This window comes from Anoplophora glabripennis, unplaced genomic scaffold, assembly GCF_000390285.2.
Source record: "Anoplophora glabripennis isolate ALB-LARVAE unplaced genomic scaffold, Agla_2.0 scaffold96, whole genome shotgun sequence".
Classification (NCBI taxonomy): Eukaryota; Metazoa; Arthropoda; class Insecta; order Coleoptera; family Cerambycidae; genus Anoplophora; species Anoplophora glabripennis.
The window spans coordinates 1,173,822-1,201,151 of NW_019417365.1; the positions used below are offsets into that span (position 1 = coordinate 1,173,822).

The window sequence follows — 27,330 nt, forward strand, 5'->3', positions numbered from 1 at the left end:
GAGTTGATGGATATTGTTTTAATTTATGGTGAAGTAAGACAACATTTTTTGTGTTAAGGTAAAGACAACATTTGTGTTAGTTCGTAGAAACTGGGTCCAAAGACGGGCCCAAATGTGTATACACGTCGGTAGACCAAATTTTGAACAGTTGTTGTAACAATAGGTATGTCAAATTCTTTTATTAATTAAAACTACAAATTAATTTAACAAATACGGCAAAAGCAGTTGAATTAAGTGATATAAAATAGGTGATATAAAATTTTATTTATTTCTTTCGTTGGGAAAGAAATTCTTTCAATTTTTTGTTCGTTCATTTTTTATTATACTTTGCCGCCGTGCCGGTCGCCGACTGCATGTTTTGCCTTGCGTACGGTCAGGTTTTACAGTGGACCAGTGCAGAAATGTATTGTTAATTCATTTTCGAATTGCCTTTTGATTTTTTTCTCCTGTATATTATTTTTTTTAATAAGTTCTGAATCACCTTGAATATTTTCTAAATTTCATTTGATTCACGATTGTATGTCAAAGAAAAAAATATATGTTCCATTCCATTTCCAAACAGAATAATTTTCTTGCAAATGCAATTTTTAATACAATGTACCTAAGTAAAAGTCCAAACATTGGCGTAGAAATTTTGAATTTTATGAGGAATAGGAAGAGACAAAATTTCTACGCCACAGCATTTTTCGGATTTTAATTATTAATTACATTTTAAAATTACATTTTTTTAGACATTTCTTTGAGAAACGATCCTATTTAAAATTATTTTTTATTTATTCAATCATATGATAATAACTCGAAAATGATTCCCTTTCTGAATAAAATAGATTTACTTTATGTGTTTCTCTCCTACTATCACAGCCACTATCTAACCCAATAAACAATAATGAGTTTTCACCTTTATTTAACTAAGTTTCATTATTTTACGTCTTCCATATATTTGAGATAGTTTATAAATAGTTACTTGCAAATGAAGCAACTTTGAACTATGGAAACTACATTAGGCTCAGTGATCGAAATTAAATCTCATGATTATTTGGTAGCATTTGTGCTACTTGATTTAAATACACCCAGTACTGTGTATTATTGGATATGTTCCTTTTTATGGAATTAATTTGTCACATCTAAAATAAGAAAAATAAAAACGATTACAATCTCCACCGAAGTTTACACTTTATGTATATTTCTTAGCAGTTGAATCAAGTACATTTGTACATATATGGAAGAAAGATCTACGTAAAATCTCTATGATGGCCAACATTTTGTACATAATTGTTTCCATTATATTCACTAACTAAACCATAAACAGTTACTAAATGTTTAAAAACGTTTCTGTGGGTAAAAATGAGAATGGCGCTCTTAAATCATGGCAATTATTGATCATCGTTTCGCATTTTTCATAATATGTAACTATTTAAATTATACTAGTCCAGAAAATTCGATGTACAAATAGTTTAGAGTATGTTTTTTTTTACAGTGAGACTAGACTGATAATGTTTTTGCTTTGCTTTGGACCCATATTTATTGAAGTGATGATGCAGAATTTGTATCCCTTACCAATATTTATTCAAACCTTAACAAAACCTTTGGGGAACACTAATTTTCTACCAACAAAAACCAACACCATAAACTGACAATTTACTTCACCCTTCAAATGCCATACTTGTAAACAATACCGCTGTAAAATGTGTATAATAAAATATTTAATAGATGGGCACTGCCGAAAGCTGGATACAATAAAATTTTACAGTCCAAAATATAACACTTCAACTACAATAAAAATTCCGCCTGTATTCATAAAATTTCCAGATTATTCTATCCTAAATTTTCTTACAGAAGATTTACATTTAATTTTTTTTTACTTTACTTTACTTTACTGCAGTAATAGCTAATGTTAAATTTATTTAAATGAGATTAAAAATGTTCTAAGATATTTGAAAATATTATATTTGGATTTTGATCTATAAAATTCACGATAGATGAACGAAATCCAGGCCCGGATCCAGAGACTGGTTTTGGGGGTGGCGCAAAGTACTTCTTTATTATTATTATTATTATTACTATTATTATTATTATTATTGTTGTTGTTGTTGTTATTTTTTTGATGACGTAAGGTGTAGGTTAGGAAGGGGGACTTGCATTAATATCGACTAACTGCCTGTTGCCATTTGGAGAAATTCAAGATCATTAAAAAATGTTGTGCTTTGGGGGTGGCGATCGCCACATCGCCACCCCCTCTGGATCCGGGCCTGACGAAATCTAGTCTTTTTGGGGAAAATTTCACTAGTAAGGTCATAGGTTAGTATTTGTAAGTCTGAACAAACAACTACCCACTAAAAAATACATAGATAATCCCTATTTTAATAGGTTTATCAACACACATATTTATACAAACCCATAAGTATATGAGGAATCTAAATTATGGCTATATGGGAAAGCGATAATGTATACTAAATAGGTATCAATAAAAATATCTGGTCAAGAATCCAGTTTCAGATGTATATAATAACAACATTCCTCGGCCACCAAAGCATTTTCTCTTGGCGAATGCGTGTTATAAAACAAACTTTAACACTAGACACTATTCCATTCACCACAACACCTAGGAGAATCAAGACATATATTTACCTAGTATGGTGTTGATTTTCCTTATAAAGATATTCACCGGCACACTTTTGCTCCTCATCGTAGCTGCAGGCGAGGCATCGTCGAAGTTCCGTACAGGAGCACAACTCCCTGGTCACGAAGCGGGAGCGAGTTCGCGGCGCGCTCCGGTCGACCGCCAAAATCACACTGTTTACATCGGCCCTTCGAGCGGTCCTACGACCCCCGAGTAGACTTAGGAATAGAACCCACCCCTCTGCGCCCTACTAGGCCACCCGAAAAGTCAGAATATGAGTGGTCGTGACACGCCGCCCCCTTCCATGCGGCCGCGTCAAGCGTCAAGACACCCATGAACTGAAATGGACAGCGGCACAGTCAACGGCAGGTCTATGTCGGCGGTGACGAGACCTGCGGATTCGTCCATCTGTCTGTCGCACACGCCGTCGGCTGTCGGGAGTTTGACGAGGAGCGTTCGGACGCGGTTGAGGAGATCTGTTAGGGGGCAGGGGGGAACTTTGACTAGAATGAGACACAGTACGACGAAAAAAGACACATTTTCTTCAGGCACAAAAAACTGTTCCGATTTTTTCGAATAAACAAACTTTTACAGTTTATTTTCTATTTCGAGTAACTTCCCCATAATCTATTATGTTCGAACCATGGTAAATAAAGAAAATTTAATCAATTTAATTGTGGAATTCAACTACCCTGCGGACTACAGCCCCGTCCAGCATTGGATAACATGAAATATAATAAGCAGCTAAAATCATTCTAATTCAATACTCGACAGGACTGTAGTCCGCAGAGTAGTTGATTTTCACAATATCATAGTTAGAAACTTTATTTCTCCTAATGCAACCGCATTTCATAGTACCTACAGATTAGTAGGTAGCTCTCTGCCATTAAGCAACGTTTTGTGCCGGTAGACATTGAGCAAGTCACAATTAATATACAGTATGATTCAGTCATATGGTCATTAATTTTAGCCACGTATTCGGAAGACTTAATAAAGATCGAAAATCGAAAAAAAAATTTACTGGACCTTTTACAAAGTGATTGACTGACTGGGAAGGTGCGGGCGCACCACCGGAAACAGCTGATTTCTCAGTCGTTTTACAGTTGGTTTCAAAATCAAAGTGCAGTGGATCCCAATTTAACAAAGTGGACGGATGAATGAATGTGTTTTAGCCACAGAAAATAAGATATACGTACTACAAACTGAATAATTAATTGAACATAGTCCTAAAAACTCATATTCAATTATAAAACCTAGTGAAAACGTACAACTAAATTGCAATAACCTTATATTCGAAAACAATTATTATCCTTACACATTTGTTTTAATTAACAAATAATACTTGTTAATATTTAAAATGTAAAAAAATATTTTATTTATTCATGTGTAGATAAAAAAATATGTTGTCTTTTACTACTAAAAATACAATAAAAGCTAGGTTAGTGACCGAATACGGTAAGTCAAGGTTCACTCAGTGGTCAGGAGCGGTCCAAAAAGGGGATTAAATATGCATTTTTAAATTGTTTTAATCGCGTATTTGTATTCTACTCGTTTTCTTCTATCTTCCCTTAAAATTAACCACACCACCACACAGAAGTGCATCTTTTGAGCGTGTTCAGCGGTCCCTAAAAATTTTGTTTAATGCCATTTTTCTTATTCAACATTCCTTCATTATTAGCATATCTTTATTTTTCAAGAGGAAATGTGATTTTTTAAACACCTACAAAATTTATTTGGAATATTTTGAAACATTTTTAATGTCAAATCTAAATCTTCTCTTGGTCGTCCCTTAAACGTTAAAAGAAAGTGATTTTTTAGACATATTGAAGATAATTCATTGATAAAATATTTTTAGTTTCCTATACTTTTATTGTGACAATCAAGAGAAAGTCATTTTTAAGACCCAGGATATTTGCAAGTATCTAAAGCTTTTTTCACGCGCTTTTCAGATGTCAAAGAAAAATGATTTTTAGATGTCGTGGTATTTTAAGAAAAATTTACTAGAATAGCTGGACGTTTTTTTCTTAAATATCTTGCTATTTATATAAAACATTCCGATAAAAATTCCTTATTAGAAAATTTTTAAATATCCTTGTTGGAATATCTAAATCTTCTACACGTCTATTGAACACCAAAACGAAGTTAATATTTTATGCCTGGCTTCACATGACTGCTTCTTGGTCAGAGTAATGTCTAAAACATATCCAGGCGGTTTTACAAACCTTTTTTAAGTAACGAAATGGTCCATTAAACGTCTAAAGGATACCATGTACATATTTAGATTATCTATACAATTATTAGAACATCTACACCTTCTGTCGTGGTACACTAGCTCTGGGTTCATATGGCGACATATCCCTACGTTGGGCGCGGTCGTGGTTGTGGGTAACTAGTTTCATTTCCATCCGGTAACATGGCCCCACGTTGGGCGCCATGTCGCGGATGGGTGTTGGTTGGTTGGCTCCTGGGTTGGTCCCAGCTGTTGAGACAGGCTACCTTCTTCCCTCAGCATCATTCTTAGTTCAATGAGCCCAGGTGGATATTCCACGATCTATTTGTTTGTTTGTTACGACCGAATCGGCCGTTGGAGCCCTTCACTAATCTGGTTTCCACTTAAGACTTTGGAAACCTGGTTCGGGCTTTTGTGTCACCCTGTATGCACTTAGTTCAGGTTTGATACCCTAATGTCTGAAAATCACTGTCTTTGGTTCACTATTTTTTAATTCACTATGTACGGACTTCTTGGAGAGCCGGTACTGACTGAGGCTTTGAGAGCATTAGAGGGCCAGGTTTGTGTATTTTTTTTTTGCTGAGACATAATAACTCCGCGAGACGGCTTTGGTGGCGATCCATCTCCTTAGGAAATTTCGAAAGTGTGGTGAAAAAATTTATTTTCCGTGGTCATGGCCTGATGACGCAGAAGTGGCTACGCCTGTTTGATGTCGTTCTGGTGGCTAGAAGGTAGAGATTTATAAAGGTTGGTGAAATTATTAGAAAGATCAGTAATTTTTGCAATTCTGGTGCCATTCGGATGGTGCGTCGGCCGTCTAAGTGTTTTGGCGTTGTATTGAGCGGCTTGTTGCATGATAGAAGACCGTTCGTAGCGTCTGGGGAGTTTCGAGCAGAATTTCGAAACATCAGCGATTTTTGGGAAGTTCATGTAACATTCTTCTACTGCTTGCAGAGCTACTTAGATGTGTAGTTGTACCTGAAATATGAGTTTCAAGCGAAGCATCGGTAAATTTTGAAGTAATATAGATCAAATGTCTACAGGCGTCTTTTATACGGAAATTGATTTTTAGACATCTTAGAGGTATTCACAGTATTTAGTAAAATATCTAAAACTTTTCTCATACGTCTTTTACATGTTCTTTTTAGAATTATTATATTATTCAAAGTATTCGCCGAAATTTTTTTAGAATGTCCCAAAGTTATTTCGAACGTATTTTTAAGTCTCTTTGATGACTTTAAACAAGTGCGACTTCTCATTCGGGGTATTTTTAAATATATTACAGTCTAAGTTTTAAACGCCTAGGTGAAGGTAATTTTCAGATATTTACATGATTCTAAAAATTTGGACCTACATACCTCACTTAAACGTCCTTCTGACGAAGTCAAAGAAAAGTATTTTTTTAAACGTTGCAAAGGTACATTGCTTCTTATCCACTTATTTTCAGATAACTTTGCAAGGACACGTAAAAACTTGTTTCAGACGTCATATTCATGGCGTCAAAGAAAGGTGGTTCTTCTTACTTTCAGATGTCCTTACTACGATATTATATTTTAATCAGTGGCGGCTCGCCGGGGTGGGCAGGGTGGCCAGTGTCCACACTGATATTTCAGAAGAATAAACAAAAATTTGTGTATATATTTATCAGAGATTTGACAATTCTTATAAAATTAAATCTAAAATGCGTTACCTCCTTTGAAACTCCCCCTACCAAATTTTAAAATTATATTTTAATCATGATCTCGGCAGCAACCAACATAACATTCGGGCTAGCCCGTGGCCGCTGAATTAAACAGCGCCGTACCCCAACCATGCCTTGCATGCTTATACGCACCTAGGACTAGACAGTAATCGGAAACGTAAGTCGTTCACTAATTTAGAATATCTAGCCAAAGTCGGGCGAGCCTGGATACAGCCCGCATACTCATCGAGTGTTGTATCGGCCAGCTACGGCTTTTCGCCAGCCAGCCAGCAGCGGTTGGAAATATATGTATATTTATGTGCTATAATTTTGTTCTTTAAATGAATTTTTGAACATTAGAACAATTTTTCCCTGCAAGGGTATTCCAGAAAACAAATATTAGTAAACAAAGTAATAAACCGTTTTATAATAATTTATAAATTGCGTTAAAAAATAAATATCTATGATATGTTGAATGTTCTTTGACAATTATATTTATTAAGGTTATTTTGAAGCGTTACTGTTAAACTAAATTAAGAATGATTGCTGAAAAAATTTCAATATTTTAATATATTCGAGTTTGTAAATATGGAAGTGATATAAATTATTTTTAGGACTTTTAAATTCGATACATACTTATTTATTTTTTCAAATAATAAACTGTTCGATTAAAAAAAAGTTGCTTCTATTTAATATATTTTTTTATTTTAATCAGATTTTTAATAAATTATCATTTGAATATACATAATTACCTAAAATAACTCTACTCTCCGGGCATGCCCTTCGACTTCACTCGTATATCCTTCGGATACTTACGTGTAATCTGCGGTTTGATGTTAGTTTTATTTCATAGATTAGGAAGGTAGAGATTTGTTATTCCTTGTACTTCACGACTTCGTTGTTTGTAAGTTCTAGGTTAGGGTTAGTATAGTGGTTTAGGTAAGTTTTTATTGTTTAATAGTTTGGAGTAAAGCAAAATGGCAAGCCGAAAATAGCGAATTGGTGAGTAGCAATGGTGATATTATTAATTTTTTATTAAATACAAAATTTTGTATGTTAACTTTCGATGATGAATTATTTATTTCAAAATTAAAACCTACACCTGACATGAAAAATTTAATAATTAAAAACAATTGCGGAAGTAGGTAACAGATCATTTAGTAAAAATTGGTACAATAGGTAAATATGAGTGGTTAACAGGTAGTGAAACCAGAAACAAATTATATTGTTGGAATTGCTTACAGTTTAATGAAAAAAGTAAAACTCCATGGAATTATCTAGGATATTCAGATCTGAAACATATAAATGAATCTAAAAAAACACGAGCGATCGGAGGAGCATACATATTCAACACTAAAATTTAAATTATTAGGAAAACAAAACATTCAAACTTTTCTTGATTCTGCATTTCGTGAGAATATTTTAAAGCATAATAAAGTCTTGGACAAAATAGAGACATTGTAAAGCGCCTTATTGATTTGGTTATTTACTTATTTACTTACTTATTTATTTATTTATTATAATTTTAGTATCATTTATCGTTAGTAATTTCAGCTATAAAAGTGATAGAGAATTTTACTATTTGTTTAGAGAATTATATATATTTTTATGTCCTTCTATGCCTTAATCCTTGCCTTATCCCCTATCCCGGCAAGAAATAACTGTGATGACATTCTCGTTTGGTCTTGCTGAACTATTAGGTATACTTTTGGAATAACTAATATAATTTTCAGGTATATTTATATTAACTATCTTCATAATTCTTAAGTTTTTTACACTTTCAAAAGTAAATAGACTAACGTAGATTGCAATTATTATATGATATTAAGTTAAAAAATATTTTGCCCACCCATCTCAAAAAGTCACGAGCCGCCACTGATTTTAATATCATCTATGCCTTTTTAAGTCTGAATTTTTCTGTGTTTTGAGTATCTGAAAGATCATAATCAGTCATTAAGGCATGAATTAATATCATTGATAAGTCTTGATAACCTTCACACCTAAAAACCATTGCGTGAATTCATCCACTACGATTTGTGACCTTTGAGTATTTAACCGCAGTTTTTCCGGAACCGTTAATCGAAGGTAAACAGTCAGGAAAAACCAAAGCGGCGGTGGAAACAGGCATGTCGCCCGGTTCGGGACGCATTTGAACTTGATGGACGACATACACCTGTATGAATATCGGTGGATTCCACTAAAATGATCTCATAATTTACACAGCCATTGCCATCAAACAATGCTTCATTTCAGATTGATTTACCGCAGATTGCTCGCGCGACCGCGTTTGTGTACACACAAACGCACTCCATGCAATTCCACCACAGTCGACGCGAAAAATTTCGCAGGCTGCTGTTCCTGACATTAGTTTCGGGACCATTGTGTTTGTAATTGTGTGGAAGGGCTTTGTTTGCGAGATTATTTTGATAATTCGACCTTTAAACATCGATAAAATACTTTTGGGCTATAGCGACATACACTGGGAAAACAGTTTTCGAACGCGATCACATTAGTACAAATTAACAGTAGCATTTATTTAGATTTATAAAAACGATATTATAAACAGGAAAAATTGGAAACGATATTTTCTTATTTAAAAGCTTAGGAATTTCTAAGATTTAATGCTTCTGGGGTTGATACTGGCAAAATACATTTAATTGAAATAACAGAAGAAACAATGGAACAAGTCATATATCCAGTTCAACCTTCACTAATGTTTATAACTGGAATACGTGATTTTTTTTAAGATCTATGCGTCAATCTGGAGATTGATGATATTTTTTCTATTAAATAGGCTCGGAAAATGGATCATTGGATTCTTTTAGATCAAATGGCGTGGAGGCAAATTAAATATTCCCAACGAAAATCCTTTATTCTGGACAATGGGGATTAGTAATTACTGGATTAGCAACAATATTTATTTAAACGGGCGCGATCTTGTCATAATAAAACATTTACAACTCGGAGTTCAAAAGTTTGGATTGATCGCTCTAATATTTTAACAAAGAATTATTAGTATGGACCCGAATCGTGGGGAATACACAAAGTATTTAAATATATCTATCGTCGTAAAGAAAATTTACGATAATTGGTATAAATCATTTCATTTAAATGAGATTTATTGCCGTTCTCGGTACATTATTTAATGGCCTCGTCAAAATACACCAAGGTTATTGACTTCGCTTTTCTCTTAAGCCTACATTCAAGCCGTTGACATCTCTAGATAATTTTTTAATTTACTGCCAATCAAATTAGGGGGATCGGTCTCCGCGATGTTATCTTAAAAGTACTCTTAATAGTCGTAATTTTTCAGCATTAATGTACGCCCAAGAAAATATTGGGTGATCTTTTTTTAAGTGATGGACAAGACGATATTTATTAAAAGAACATGTTTTTTTACTGTGTTAATAGACCACAAAATACTTGTTTGAATTTGGAATTCCTACTAACACTTTTTTGTCTATACAGGATGTTTATAAACTTACATTATAAACTTAAACTTACTTTATAAACTAGTTTTTAAGTATAACTCTCATTCCTATATTAACGCTAAAGTGAAACAAATAAATACTGCTCTATTTAACAAAAAAGTGCGAATATAATAAGAACTTCTGAAGACGAGAGGGACTGACACGTCGTATTCTCTCGTAACACATTATACTGTTCGATGTTATAGTCTCTCCGATATCAATTGAAGAACCAAGAGGATGGCAGTATGTATTTAGCCATACCCATATACAGGTCTGGTCGAAGTAAACGTGGAGATGGTAGAAATGTATACGTTCAGGTGAAGAATGCGAGCGCGGGCAAACGAAATACAAATACAGTTGCTTTGGGTCACTGGACAATAAATCTCAGCCGTTGACAAGTGGTCGACAAATTGCCCAGCAGTGCAGTGCAGCAATGCGAATTTGGTATGATTCAGGTAATTTTAATTTATTATAGGCACCTTCTATTAATCACTGATATTACAATTCGGAAAGACGTTTTTTTACATGTTAAACTGATTTCGGAAAGACTGTACCATCTGAGTTGTAATTGACATGGACTTGAAAATATTAGAAAAATCTTGCAACACATAAAGTCGACAACGGTTCGCGTACATTCATCTGCAACTGCATTTTGTCTACATTCACCGTCACATCAATAACATATCCATCAGTTTGTGATTACTATAATTATGCGCCATTGTAATAGAACACGAACCATTAACAAAAATGACAATTATTACAATTTTACCCACACTAGACCAATATTGGAACACATAAGACTTTTAGATGGAGAAGACGCATTCTATTTTAACGCGAGAAATAAATATACCATTTGAACATATATGAGTGGATTTGCATCAGATACTAGAGCAAATAGTAAGAGTTGGTAACAATCTTTGTCATTCGGCTAGACAGGGCTACACTTTTGACAAGTCAAACAGTGGTATAATAATATTTTTATTATAATATACGTAAGCATACAAAATCTTATTTACAATATGAATGTATTATTAAAATATATTTTAACAACTACTCTGCGAATTACATGCCTCATCCAGCATTGATTTACAGTCGCAATATCTAATAACAAACTATGATCATGCCTCAACAGAATCACTAGAAGTTTCGCACTTATTAGTCCTTCTCAATATGTCATAAGTAAGATTAGGGACAAACTATTTGGCTATTTAAATATACTGACATTTTCCCTCTACGTCATTCGTTAAAAGGGTTATTTCGTCTAATGCGACATTAATCACGTTTTCATTGTAAAGATTAGTTGTTCCATGCCAGTAGGTACAAAGCAACGCTTTGGGCTAATTGTGACGCAGTGACATTTATATGAAACACTTTGTATGTTATTTCTCATATAATCAGCTTCTGTTATCTCCCATTAAAAATAAATCTTCAAGTTCGTAAACACCCTGTATACAGGGTGTTTCTGAAATAAGTGCGTTTCTTGAAAAGGGTGATAGAGGGCACGAATGAGCAACTTTTATAAAGCAACTGATAGTCTAAATGCTTCCGTATTGAAGAAAATTAATCAAGAAAATTGTTAAGTCGACATTGTGCATCTTGTGCACGTGCACGGCCAGAATGCCTCCAACTCACTACATGCGTGAAGCGCAAAACATTGCTTACTTTTTCTTGCCCAGATAATTCTGACTAACGCAAAAATCACTTCTCACTTATAAAACAATATGTGATGCCATCTGTGAGGTATTATTGTTTTTATAAAGTTTATTTATAAGACTAATAAAAACACGTATTGCTTTCACTTATAATTATCTGTTCCTGAACATCCCTATCTTAATCTTGGGCCACCCTGTATAATAATCCTGAAATCACAGAAACCGGTGTCTAATTACTCGTCTCGGTGGAAGTTGGGGGCCTCATAAAACTCACATAATCAGGAATCTCGAGGCACCTGTCTGTTCATTCGGTGACAACGCGTACCTAGTAACTCGCTCCTCTAGCACGATTACCAACTATAAAGTGTGCTTAACCTACCCCTTTACTCTTTTGTCGTCCCGAACGTCGATTATTATTCTAACAAGGTTCGTCCGCGCGCCATGCCAGCGTCTCGATGAAGTTTTTTTTAGCCGAGATTGCAGGATGAAGAGCCACCGCAAATTCTCAGTTGCAGGAACTAATTGCGAAAATATCTTTGGTTGTTTGTCCGACATGCAATGTAATTTTTAAAGGCCAACGGTAAGAAAATTAATATTTATTGCTTTTACCGTGGTCTGGAAATGCACTGTTCTCGAGGACCAGCATATAACTTAAAATTAAAAAAAAAATCAATCTTTCTAAAATATAAAAATTTTATATAAAATTGTCAGTGTCGTAGATATGGGAGGTCAACCACTTGTGTGAAGTGTAACCTCTCGGCCTTTGACTTTTTTAAAATATTTACATATACATGGCTAATGCGACAAATTTACAAAGTTGATCAACATTATTTTAAAAACTTGTAGTTTCTGATAATAAAATAGAAAGTTCAATCGGTCCTATGCTCCTTTACTCCAAAATCTAAGAAAATATGAATACTTGACAAGAATGCATCGAAAATTCTCTATCTATCTATCTATCTGTGATATGTTATATCTAGGCTTAGTACGGCGCGGAGTTTAACAGAACCGTAATCAGATTACGAATGAAAATATTAAAATGTTTACAGAAAATATGTCGCAACATAGTACTATTACCAAACAGCAAGGCTAAGTAGAGGATAAAATACCTATACAAATTTAAATTACACCACTTACCCGATAAACATTAGTGTTGAGACAAGGTTTCCGTGGCATATTGGAAGGAGTTTAAACATATTACTACGTGCTTTTCTAAGTTTTCTTTAGGTTCTCTAGTTTGTTTAATGGAATATTGCTTGAATGAAAGGCGTCTGTAAGTTCATAGAAAAATACAGAGTCTTCAGCGCTGGAACCCAACCACAATTGAGATAATTCCCGTCTATTTCTTTTCTCTTTTGGTATTTTACTTCACTTTTCCCCCCAACTAATAGTTGTTAATGTAAATTATGTTACTATTTATAAATAGTTATTTAAATACAGCAGACGTGAAAAAGAAAGTTATCGACTCGACACCAACTACTACAAGGCTTCGTAAATAACTGAACAGTTCAAAACGCGAGTCAGCTGTGAAGGCCACCGACCCCCGCGCCGGCTCTGTTAGACTCTGCACGTGCACTAAGCCTAGTTATATCATTCCAATCGATGAAACAATTGATAATCGCCTACCACTGACGTAATCTTCAAAAAAGAAAATTATAGTATATGCTTCTTTTTATTATAATAAAAAATTCTGTGTTCAGTTCTATTATGATCACATTTAGTAATATTTGCCTTAGAGTAGGGAACAGCTGCTCTGTATCGTGACAAAATACCATAAATCACTCTTAAAAGTATACAAATATCACCTGTACTTTTTGACCCTCTTAAATATTGTTTTTGCGGTTAATTAATATGTCTAAAATGTTCTGAACGTCGTTAAAACTTAGTTTTATAGTAAAAAGATCGACAAATAATATGAAGTATGTTACCACACACGACTTTTTGTCACGTTAATAGGATATTTTTATTCAAAAATATCTTGTTTCTTATATGGCAACATAACCATCGTTTTATGATAAAATTTTAACAAAACGACCTAAAAATACAGGGTAGCCCATCGAAAACGTACCGCAAAGCATTACAGGGTAGTAATGAACTTTTCGGCAAAATCCAAAAACAGGTAAAGTTTGCTTCTGAGGGGGACAACTTTTAGCGCAAAAAGCATAGCAAAATCTTCAACTCCCTAAGTGGGGGTGCCATCCCCCAAATTTTTTTAAATGGGAATGGGAGTCAAGTGGGGGGTCATTAGAAAGGGCTTTTAATTCTCTATACATCGATTCTTACTTTTTGAAAATCGATCCATTATTTTAGAAAATATGCAGCTTTGAAAATACGAACAATATTTTTGACGAGAAATGCGAAAATCGATTTAATTTTACTTCAAAACTTACGGTATTAGCTTGGTAAATTCCTTCAAAAGAATTCGCTGTTTTTTTTTTTGATTTGCGAATTCTTTAGCCTGATTTTGGTGAGCAAAAAATTGTCCGCTTTTTGTTTCGTATTTAGATAGGCCACAAGAAGTTGCTAGATAACTGTCTTGTGACTTGTAGTTGAAGAGTACCAATACTGCCGAGTCTTTTAAATTGATTAATTATGGTGTACTCAATTCCAGAAAGAGTAGAAATTATTGAGCTTTTTTTCAAAAACAATGAATGCGGAAATCGGGTCGCCGAACTGTTCAACCAACGGCATCCTGAGAAACATGCGTCTGGAAAAATTGTTCGCGAATTGGTGGCCAAATTTCGCGAAACTGGCTCCGTTCATAACAAAAAGAGGCAGGTTGAAAATCCGGTACTAAATGAACCTACGGAAATAGCGGTATTGGGGCAAGTGGCAATGGATAGTACGCTGAGTACAATGCAATTGGCTACTGCGACAGGAGTGAGTCGTACAAGTGTCCAACGAATATTAAAAAAATACAAATTCCATCCTTATAAGATTCGGCTAGTGCAAGAGCTAAATGAAGACGATTTTGATCGTCGTTTGCAATTTTGCGAAATAATGACTGAACGAGCGATAAACGATAATTTCCTCTTTAATGTGTGTTTTTCGGACGAGTGTACGTTCTTCTTGAATGGTTTAGTGAATCGCCATAATTGTCGTTACTGGGCTGATACCAATCCAAGGATTTTCCATGAGACACACTCCCAACACCCCCAGAAGTTGAATGTATGGGCAGGTATTTTTGGAAATTCCATTGTAGGTCCTTTTTTCCTTCCTGGAAATTTGACAGGCGATATGTACTTGGATTTACTACAAAATGTCATCGACCCAGCTCTAACAAATATCATAGAGGACGACCCTGCTTACAATGAACACGAACTGATTTTCCAGCAAGACGGAGCTCCTCCACATTACTCGCTCAATGTGCGCAATTACCTAAATGAGACGTTTCCAGGACGCTGGATAGGACGAAGAGGTGCAATTGAGTGGCCCCCTCGGTCACCCGACTTAAATCCTTTAGATTTCTTTCTCTGGGGGCACATTAAAAGCAAAGTTTACAGCACTCCACCTGATACCTTGGAAGATCTGCGAGGACGAATCATTAATGTATGTCGCGAAGTAACACCGCAAGTGCTCCAGAATGTTCGACAACGGTTTGAAGACAACCTGTATCATTGTATGCAAGTTGGCGGACAACATTTTCAGCATTTACTTGACTAATACCGTAAGTTTTGAAGTAAAATTAAATCGATTTTCGCATTTCTCGTCAAAAATATTGTTCGTATTTTCAAAGCTGCATATTTTCTAAAATAATGAATCGATTTTCAAAAAGTAAGAATCGATGTATAGAGAATTAAAAGCCCTTTCTAATGACCCCCCACTTGACCCCCATTCCCATTTGAAAAAATTTAGGGGATAGCACCCCCACTTAGGGGGTTGAAGATTTTGGTATGCTTTTTGAGCCAAAAGTTGTCCCCCTCAGAAACAAATTTGACCTGTTTTTGGATTTTGCCGAAAAGTTCTTTACTACCCTGTAATGCCTTGCGGTACGTTTTCGATGGGCTACCCTACGATATACATATTGTAGTCCAAACAACTAACTACTTTGCAATTCACTTTTGGTTAGCATTGCGATTGAAGCAATTTAAAAAATATATCCCTTAGATCCACTTGCCCTCTTCCACACTACCACGTCGAAACGTAGACCTTAACAACCCCATTATCTGACACTGAGTATACTCTGAGATATCACCGCTTCATGCGGCAACCATCGTCCGCTTCATTTAGCTCGGCCGTTCGAATAAAATCCAACGGCTTCCCAACCAGTTAAGAAACGTTTCCTAACCATTACAATAATCATAGAGGTGCGTAATGTTGCATGATGCCGGACAGTGGTTAGGCCGTCGTGGGTTTTTACGATATGATCAGAAGTAATGCCGTTTATTTAGTTTACGATTGAAGTGGTAAGATCTTTTTGGGATTGTTAAAAAGCATTCTAAACTTTAAAATAATTAAAATTACTATAGAAAGAATGCTATGTTGTGGGAAACAACTACTTCTGCGGGCCACAGCTCCAATCAGCGAATTACACTCGCAATATCTAGTCAACTACTAAGGTTATACATGTCAGGAATTTTAAGCTGAGCAAATAGAACAATTTTTGTATTTTCAATGATATAAATAAGAAAAAATTTCAAAAATAATCTCAAAAATCAATTAACATTAACAAGGCGATAATATTTTGTAGTACGTAAAATTGAAATACATGTTTAATTTTTTTTAAATCTAAAAAAATACTCAGATTTAATTTTCGTTTCTTTTAGTAAATTATGACCTGTAAAATGAATATCTTCGGTTTAAAAGAAAAATCAGTTTCATATCGACTTAGCCATGAGGAAAAATCCTTGCTTTAGCATATACAAGTAGAAAAAATGCAATTTGATTTAGTCTGAAAAAAACTGAGACGTCTGGATTGTTTGATCTCGAAATCAAGTCTGTAAGGATGCGCCTCACAGACAACAAATCCCCCGCTAAAAAAACAACTGACCTTTAACACCGTAATGAAAGTAGTTCTAAGACATTCCAGAATTTACATATTCCCGGCGCCCCCGCCCTAACTGGTGAAACTTCGCTTCTCCATCCTTCCTTCAATGGCACTCCGAAGAGCCCGAAGTTTCCCCGATGCAAATTTTGCGTAATAAAGGAGCGCGCGATGGCCTAATAATAAAAATACGGAACGAAACATTCGCGAGTTTCATTCCCCTGCAATTCCTGGCGAAGTGCCATTCGCCGATGCACTGGGATATAGGGAAGTGCGCTGCAGCCTAAAACTATCGTTCGGTTACAACGCGCCGCTCAAAATTTCCAGCGGCGATTGAAAGGTGAAATATACGTGTATACAGTTAATTTTTTAAGAATTCAATCCTGTAACTTTTTGAATAGATATGGTTATCTTAAGAAGGTATATCGGGTTTACAAAAATGCATAGATGTACTTGAAATTTATATAGCGTATTACCCAGTGCTCCCTCTGTGCGTCATATTTTTTTGAAATTTTTTTTAAATCTACATTTTGAGATATTGTTGAAAGTTGTTCATTTTAACATAGGTTTATATCGCAAAGATGGACGGTGCGGCTCTTTTTTTACCCATAACTGAGAAAAAAATGTAGAAATTGTGAAACAAAACATTTCCATAGATAGTACACAGTATTATCTTATTTTTGATGTAAAACTAATGTAAGTTTTGAACATAGTACAGCTGTATTAATTAGAAACAGAAACCAATAATTGCATTTCTGTCTGACTTGAGGATTAATGTGGCAACGTCGCAATCAGCTGACAGCAAGGAGGGAATACATTTGAAAGACTTGATAAAAACGAAATTGATTTCAAACATATACATTTTTCCTAAATCCCATGTACATTGTTATCAACAATAAATTATCCACAACAGATTATTTTTTGAAATGTTTTTAAAAAACTAAATTAATTAAAAAAAAGGCTTGGAAGCTGTGATATATTTATTGGAATAAAAAATACAGTTGATAAATCCTTTTAATATATTTAATGGTATTTAAAAACATCGTAATTCGTACCCAGCAATATTTAGGGTTACATAAAGTTTTCTTTACTTGATTAATATAATTAGAAAAACTTGAGATAAAAGTATTTGTACAGAATAACAAAGGAACATAAATATTTCTCAGCAAACTTTATATCTAAAAAATTAGTTATAGTGGCAAAACTTTTGTAACATTACTAAATAGAGATGAAAAACACGAACAGTGAGTAATAATGTAATTTCTATCACAGAACCTTCAAAATTGCATCCAACATTTTCTTTGACTTGGACGAGAGATGGGCGCGAATGTCATTTCATTTCTTTAGAACTAAATTAACATAATTATGTTCTCGTTATTTTACCAGTTCATGATTTACAGATTTTAAATAAAGGATACAAATCTTCGCGAGGATACTACGATATATTTGCTATATATAATAATTATATTTTACATAGTTTACACACAATACATTTACCCGAATTTGACGCGCAATATCTCCGATGTCCGAGGTCTGTAGGTTCGCAGTGTGTGCAAATACACTCGATTATTAGCGCGGTTGCCACATCTATATAGTGTTTATGCATTCATTAAATATCATTTAAAACTACTTAAATATGATATTTTTATGTTAAATTTTAATATGATTGTATGTTATGTGCATATTGAGTAAATTTATTTGCCATATAGATAATGTTTATCGCAAATAATTTCAATAGAATTTAATTTTTTCAAGTTGGTAGCGGGTTTTAGTCCCATAAGAAAAGCATAGGTCCCCCCCTGCGATCCTCACTTCCCTCGGACCCCGATATACCTCCTTAAATGTAAGTTGTATGCACAATATTGACAACTTTAAATGGCCGTTTATATTTTTTTGCTTTTCTACCTAAAAATAAAGAATAATGAGACTTCGGAAACTTGTGCCGCGTGCTGCTTTATGCTTGCAATATACTGTCATAAAAACAAATGCCATACACTCGACCAAACGTCTCTCAGCAAAAAAAAAATCGGGATTGTTCACTGGCACGCAACGCCGACAGGGCAGGCATTAGTGTAGCGCTAGATACGTATCGAATAAATTGATCGATGTGAAGCTTCAGACCAGAGGCAGACATATACACGTTATTGTACAATGACGCGAGTAGTGGGATTAATAAAATGCGAAGTAGTTGATGCTGGAAAAGGTACAGGTACGATATTTTTTTAATATCCTGTAAAATTTCAAACGGGAATTACTACAACTTATGACCACAAAAATATAAAATGTACGGAGTTTGGTGGCACCATTTTATTACGGGAAATATTTGTTTTAGTTAGAAATTGAAATTTAAATTGAAATTGAATATTATTAAAGCGATATTTTTAGTTTTAAATAGAATTTTATTATGGAAGAACCCTCGGGCATTGACAAGTGTCTTATAATTTAATCACAAATTGCTTAAGCACATGGTTTTAGGCACAGTTTATATTTACCAGCAGCGGCAGTTGGGCTGAAATAAACAGTTGCGCAAGTTGTCGCGCATCGTTTTCTGTCGACGGAGCGCCAGTCTTGCTTTGGACGTCGTAGTGTAAGCATCATAAATACAAGAGGATGTATTTAAAAGATTGTTCACTTCAGAGTGATTTAGCTACTAGGATGTGGATTTAATATCATGCAAGTAAATGCTTTCGAAATCTGTGACTAAATTATTTTATTTGTTATCGTTATGAGTAACTTTTATATGCTGCTTTCGCTGCTAACGTTAAATTTACTTCCCTTTATTTTTTAAATTATAATAACTTTATTCATTGTAGTTCTAACCTTAAAATAAAGTATTAGATAGTGCTAATTGTATCTTTTAGGTGGTGAAATTGGAAACTATACTGCTGGAAAATATTTTCTATGTTGCAATACCCTCGAAATATCCGGGGTGCACCCTATAACAATTAATTGTGTGTTAGGTGGACTGGTGCTAAATATTTTCAAGGAAATTCAAATTGTGTGCAATGTAGCAGATTCATGATCAGCGCATTTTTTATTGTTGTAAAATTTAAGAGTAAGATGTACAGGAAAAATAGGAATCAACTATTCTTATCTTGTATTAAGTTTCAAATTTCCTGAAAACAACAGACGTCTGGCGCACCACTGCCCGACACTGTGTTGTTTTAAAAACGAAAATAACACGCCTCGTATGTTCTTATTTTTTATCCTACCCGAGTCGGTATTCGGCAAAGTCGTCTATGTCATGTCTCGCGTTTGTCAGATTAGTGACGTGACATGCCTGGCCGCCCGCGACTTGTTCATCATATTACCTGGGCATTCCAAGGACGAAAGTCTTCGCACTCGTCAGACTCATCACTTCGGACGCAGGGATAAGATAACCGCCAACGTCAACATAATCATAGAGGTATTTTCGTGTCAAACTCCTCTTATGCGATGATTTTAATTATTTCCTCTTGAATATTTATATTAAAAAGAAAGAAATAGGTACTTGTGATTTGAAACTTTGTATGTTAATATTTCAGATGAAATTAATGTAAATAAATACGTACTTTTTTTACCTTTCTTAATTTACATTTCAGAATCACTTAATAGTACATACAATCCACCTTAAAGGAAGGCAATTACTACTTTTAACTTCAATATACTGATGTCTTAAAAATGAGTGTCAAACTTTCAGCTACGAATTTCCTTCATCTTTTGTCAATAACTTTTGTCTAATATGTTTTTTCACGGATTCTAAATTTTTGTGATATTTACTTTTTTTAAAAAAAAAAACGTAATGAGCTACCTATGGATTAAAGAAATATTTATACAACGTTCACTTTACATATTCCAATGAAATAAACAATGATCATTGATTAAGCGTGGCAGCGAAATTATTGATTGAAACGGATCGAACAGCATCCTCACGAATACAGAATTGAATTTCTCGTCCTATAACAGTTTTTATTTCGTGTGGCATTCGTGGTTTAATTTTGATGCGGTTTTTTTGTTGTTTTGCATTATCTGTTGGCGCAAATATTCTAAATAGGTTGATACAGAAGTTATATATTTATTTTGTTTTAATATATTTTCCTAAGGATATATTTACGAGTTTTATAATCCATAAAACATTTCTACTTTTCTAAATGTGTCCCTGTCTGCTTTGATGATCACACACGACTGCCTGCAATTGTTTACTTCGTTGGAATAAGTAAACTGAAAGTAGAATATAAGAATGTTTATGGAATCATTTACTGTCTTTTTTTACCAATCAGTAGGTATTGCATTACACCACGCTAGTACTCATTAAACAGTTAGTAACAAACAAAATAAATTTAAAAATGAACTGAATAATTAGTAGAAAAACACATAACTGATATAGTACAGTCATTGAAACTGAAAATCAGCTGTAACCTCCGAATTCTTTGGATTTGCATGAAAACTTAGAATAAGGCTCAACTTAGGCTCAAGTTCAAAAGTGACATAAGCCCGATTGACGCTTATTGTTTTTTAGGGGTAAAAACTACCCCTAAGTGAAAAAAATTGAAAAAATTAAGTTTTAAGCATTTTATTGATAAAAATCTTGTCCAAGCACAAAGATTAAATAATGTTCCATGTTCTCGAACATGTTTTATGATATTTTTGATCTTTTCGACCCTTTATTTAACCCTTAAAAACTACCTATACGCAAAAAATAATGATAAAAAATTACTTTTTAAAGATTTGGAATGATTAAATCGAGCAATTATTTACAATAAAAGTTACCTTAGAGATAATAAAAGAATTTTTCCTTTTCAACCTATTGAAAAAAAAATAAAAAATTACTTTTTAACAGCTTGGAATGCTTTAACGGTGCAATTATTTAAAATAACAATTCCCTCTTTGCTTATGAAAGAATTTGTACCTCATAACACTTTTCACCCTTGTGCTAAAAAAATGATAAAAAATGTCATTGGTTTTTTTACCATAACTCTGTTAATTTTGAAGCTATAGTATCCTACAAAAAAGCATTTTAAAGATAATTTCAAGAGCTGTAAGATCGTTTGCATATAAAACCTTTTAAATCCTTCGTTTTTTAAAGGGAAAGGATGGAATGACTCGAGACAGGTCGTTTTTTTACTAACATGGATGCTTCAAGCAGCGATATCTCCTTTATTTTTTATGCTATAGAAATAAAAAAGCAAAATATTTGTTGAAAAAAAAGCTACATTTTTGTTGTCTATCACTTTTTACGTATCTTTCATAGTTTCAGAGTTATTATATAAATAAGACAATTTTTATGAATAATGAAAAATACGTTTTCAACTTTTACCGTACATTATTAAAAAATACGCATTCTAAACCGGTCTAACTTCATGATCGTATGAAAAACACTAAAACAAAAGTAATTGTAAAGGGTCTACGATTAATTTTATTCTAATGGAAATGGTGCAACTGCTCATTTTTCCTTAAAAAATATGAGCAACCCATCTGTTTTTGACGATAATTCCTTCAATTTTGCTCTAATTAACTTTTATAAGTGCTCATTTTGAAGGTATTTTTGAGTACTACAAAAAACTCCAGGAGTGTTATACACGTAAAATTAATCCCTTTTCTGTTATCTGATGTTGAATACATCGATTCCCCAAAACAAGTCCGCTTCCACTAACCATATTTCGCTTTGTATAAGACGTACATCACTTTTTAACGATTTTTGTTTATTTATAAGCTACATTTTTGTTCATTACACTTTTTTTAATAAAATACGTAGTTTTTGAGTTATTTGCGAAAAATACTTTGAAAGTGTTTTTTTTTTCATTCAAAATTACAAGTTTTCAATCGTGAATAACTAAAAAACTATTGATTTCTCGAAAAAATTCTTCGAATATTTTTTGCTCAAAATTTGATTCTCTATCGATTTCCGTTATTTTTGAAGAAAAAATCCACCCCCGAGAAGGGGGGGTGGAAGCGTCAATCGGCGTTATGTCACTAATGTTCATTGACCTTTTCTCTAACTATCTGCCAAATTTCAAGTCGATCGATTCAGTTTCAAAGAATTCGGAGGTAAAAAGCTTCAATGACTGTATTAATGTTTGCATTCTCAAATAATGCAATCATTCAGGGGGAAAACTAGTGGCTTTAGATGATTGGTTTACCAAAACATTTTGGTCTGAAACCTGAAGTTGCAACTTGGGCCCAGAAAACACCCTGTATATGTACAACAGAACGTTTAATATGAACTAAACTCGAGAAAAAATTATCTTTTTTTGTTTAGAAATACAGTTTGATTAGCGACTGCTACGCAGTTGATATTTCTTTCTAACTCTAGAAAAATTTACTTTAATTGTGCATTTTCATGCGGGGCCAGCCTCGCGCTTAGCAATCTGTCCAAAAGATGTAAATTTCTCGGAGCCGAATAAATACCGCCCCGGCTGCCGTTCAGTTTATTCTGCGGCAATATCCACGTCTGAACATTACCTGGGCCATAAAAAATCCAGTTTCCTATAGAGCAGGCGATCTGTATTCCGCCAGAATCCGAGATAGCTGAGATACAATCGCCCTGCCAGGGAATATATTTGCGGGAGGAACAATATATTGGCTTAATGTATAGTAAATGAGCCCCAGGCTGACTACTTTTCTGCTCCCTGATAGCCTGCCGCACTACGTTCACAAATTTTCCGACATATTAAAACTTTTCCCCCCATTAAAATGGACGTAAATGTAAGTTAAAAGCTTGGTGAAGTACATCAATTTTTTTTGACGATTCCTTAAAGAAAAAGGAACATATTTGAAATCAAAATTTACCATCTTTGAATGGAAATAGTCTTCTATACTGTGTATCGAATCATGTGAAATCGATTTAATTTTTAATTTATGCTCGATTCTTAAAGCTTTAAACATACCCTCCCAAAAGTTCAACCGATTCCACAACAGTACAAGTATTTTCCTAAAATTTGTATTACTACAGTTCTGAATCTATACCCATGTACCATAATAATGGGCAGACTAGTAAGGGAGGTGGTGGGTGCAGGGGGACAAGATTCTATAGGCGTACTGCTAACAAGGTGGCAAAGAACAGAAAATTGCAAAAAATAAGTTCACAGTAAATATTTATCTTAAAAAGCTTATAGAGTCACCACCTCATCATCCTCTCCACAATTGTAGAGTGCGGTCCTTTCGGACGGCGATGGCCCACTACCACCCACTTACACTTGATGATGAGCACGCTGCGGAAATCACACTTTTATCACTTATAATAATAATATACTGAACTATATATACACAGTATACACTACACTTACTATACGTTGTACTATAATCTACACTATGCATATGTAACATTACTGGTCACTAGCTCTATTACTATCACTGTCATCACCAGAACTGTCGTCTTCATTACTAGAGCTGCTGTCATCTCCAAGGGATATTATCAGTTGGTCAACCAATACATCAACTATGCATTTCCTCCATGTTTCTGCTGTAACCAGATTAATCTCTTCATGCGTAATTTTACATCTTGCAATTTAAATGTCGTATTCTTTCGTGCTACTCCATTTTTATCTGGACCCAGATTAACTCAATGGGATTTAGTTCACAGTAGTAGGGTGGCAAGCGAAGTACTGTAATCTCATGAGCTGAAGCCATTTCATCCACTCCATACTTAATATATTGACCTTTTTCTCTCTCCGTGATTTTCAGTAATTCGGGTTTAAGTATTGTTTTGCATTCGATCTTTTTCGATTTTAACCAGTCTATAATTTCCGCTTTTCTCCATGCTGATCTTGGCAACTTCCCTAATCGTCGTGCATTATCCATTACAATTGCAGCACCAGGTTCCATATCTGGCAAAACAGATTCAAACCATTTTTCAAATACTTTGCTATCCACATCCTCATGATAGTCTCCTGTTCGTCGTGATTAAAAAACAAGTAAACCCTGTTCCGAAAATCCTGATGTACTTCCAATATGCGTTATTATTAGGTGCCAGAAGGTGATTTTAATCCAGTCGAAAATTCTTCCAGAAATATCTGCCGTTTGCTATGGATATTGTAACACTTTTGTTGCCGTATGACCTTCATTTATCCATGTTTCGTTCGTGTAATATATTCTACTATTTAGTTTTCGAGCTTCTAATACTTGTCTTAAATAGTTTCCTCTTTTTCTATCATCAAAACGGAAATTAGGTATTCTAGGGAAATTTTGATCCTATGAGATAGTGGTCTGAATTTTATTTATTGTCGGAAGAATACGAAACATTTCGCTAAAATTTCCTTTATTTTACTACAGTTTCCAATCTCTGTAAAATCGATTTCAAATTCAGTTTAGATTTTAATTCATTCCTTGAAGCTATATCCTTTGAAGAAATTTTCCTCCAATAGTTTACAATCAGCCGATTCCACAATGTTATTAAGCATTTTGCTAAAGTTTCTATTTTTTTACTACAGTTTCGAACCTATTTGATTTCAATGTCAATTTGTAATTGCATTTAATATTCCTTAAAGCTACCAAAGTTCTAAAGTATTCTTCACCAGGGTTTGTCGTTCTACAATGCTACTAAATATTTTACTACTTTCTATTCTTTTTTTACTACAGGCTCGTATTTGTGTGAATTCTACAACAACTTCCAGTTCCTTAAAGCTTTAAGAAGAATATGTACAGTGTAGGAAAGTACCGATGGTCTATCAGAAGTTACGTGAGAGCGATAAAGTAAGCCATAGAAATCCATGTGATAGACAAGGATGGCTATAATGAAGGCGTCTAATTGTCAATGCCCATTTCGCCCTTCCACAAATTAGAAGTGGATCTTATTTGTGGAAGGGCGAAACGGGCGGTGACTATGAGAGACCTTCATTATAGCCATCCTTCTCTATCGCATGGATTTCTATGGCTTACTTTATCGCTCTCACGTAACTTCAGATAGACCATCGGTACTTTCCTACCCTGTATACAGTTTAAAATTTGTTATTCACAGAAATGGAAAGATGCAATTATATACCCATTACTTCCTTTTATTCCCCAGGTACAGATCTGCCTACGAGAGTGATTTAAAGGGAATTTGTCAGTAGGTTATCTGCAGCTCCGGACATGAAAGCAACTTGAAGAAAACAGAGTGGCTGTCGAGTATAAATAACAATCGTAGCGTGCGAGATCTATCTGAGGCTCTCCGTCCGGATCTTGGGGAGTCGGGCGGGGTGAGCGGTGTAAGTGTCAGTCGATGACAGATTTATGTGGACAGGTTGCAGACGTGGCCGCAGCGGCATTGGTCGCGACGCCAAGGGCACGCGGAGTTGCTCTCCGAATGGAAGATGCCTAGTCCTCTCAAGATTGGATGAAATGGCGGTATATACAGTGTGTCGGATCCAAACGCGATTTCCCTAATTGGACTATTTTAATTATTAATAATAAAATATTATGTATGTTAAAGTAGTATTTTGACACTTTTATGAGTGTATTATTCAAATATGGAGGTTCAAATCAGCTAGAATGTGGATTGATCTCTTGATCCTTTACTATTCATTTGTTAGTGATGACTTGAAAATATACAGATTGATTCGTAGCGTTAATGACTGTGTCCGATTTCAACAAAACCTTGATAGCATAAACTCTTGGTGTAATAGTAGTAGGCTAATGTTAAATACAAACCTAAAAATTAAATGTTATGTCCTTCTCCAACAATTCCACCTACATTATGTTTAATTGCAACATTAATAATGACATGACCAGAAACGTTTCGAGACCTTGGCGTTGTATTTGATAAAAAAATTATTATTTAATAATGACATTGACACTGTTGTCTCCGAATCTAATAGAGCATATTGATTTATAGGTGCAAGATTGCAACTGTTGTGAATTTAAAAGTTTGATGTCCTAAAACTTCTTCATTTTAGTTTCGTTAGATCGGAACTTGAATACAAGTGCCTCTCTTGTCCCCGCACAGTGGTGTCCAACAATAATTTTCCCTAGATTTAACTCTTGGCAACATTTTATTTACCAACTCCTCGTACTAATGTAGGTACTCAACTTAACTGCAGCCTTAATGACTTAAAAGTACTTTGCTTTTTCTTCAAGCGTATAATAATACTTATATTATATAGTGCAACACCTCCTTTAGAAGCAGCCTATTGTTTAACTAGTACAAATATTTTTCATTTTTTAACTAGTAAAAAAATGTAACAATGTGTAGATAAGTATCCTAGCAACGAATTAAAGATTCAAGAAGCTTTGACGTTTCATTAAGTGTCAGTTGAAATTTGATGTCGCGTTGGGTCGTTTTTAAAATGCCTGAAGAAATGCAGTGCACACCACCAGAATTACTGGAAATTGAAATACATCAGTGGCAACACTTATACCAACAAAGTCGAGAGAAATTTATGAAAATGCTTACGATAAATTCATAAATTGGGCAAAAGAAAATAATGCACATATTTATTCAGAAAATGTGATGATAGCATATTTTACAAGATTATCCAGAACACTGAAAAGTTCAACTTTATGGGCGCAATATTCAATGGTAAAATCTAAATTAAACATAATGTAAATATTGAGAAATATTCAAAATTAATTACATTTTTGAAACGACAAGGTGAAAATTATAAACCAAAAAAGTCGAAAGTTTTGTCTAAAAAAGAATTTGACGAATTCCTGAATAAAGCACCTGATGATAAATATTTAGCAACCAAGGTATGTACTTTTTAAATTATAGATACTTAGATATATATTTAACCTTTTT

At 34.2% G+C, this 27,330-nt stretch overlaps 1 protein-coding gene across 1 annotated transcript; it reads right to left on the reverse strand.

The window, feature by feature from the left end:
* Positions 1-23,941: 23,941 nt before the first annotated feature.
* LOC108904630 lies at positions 23,942-24,440 on the reverse strand. Its single transcript, XM_018707262.1, has 2 exons — positions 24,178-24,440; positions 23,942-24,116 (listed from the first exon to the last, which is right to left on the reverse strand). The coding sequence occupies exons 1-2, from the start codon at positions 24,438-24,440 to the stop codon at positions 23,942-23,944; spliced, it is 438 nt and encodes a 145-aa protein (XP_018562778.1).
* Between the last annotated feature and the right edge of the window lie 2,890 nt (positions 24,441-27,330).

Bases quoted from the DNA above. Each gene is read 5' to 3' on its own strand.
- LOC108904630 (XM_018707262.1), bottom strand. From the start codon at position 24,440: ATGGAACCTGGTGCTGCAATTGTAATGGATAATGCACGACGATTAGGG. The intron at 24,117-24,177 runs GTTAATCTGGGT...TTAAATTGCAAG, and splicing joins TGTGAACTAAATCCCATTGA to ATGTAAAATTACGCATGAAG.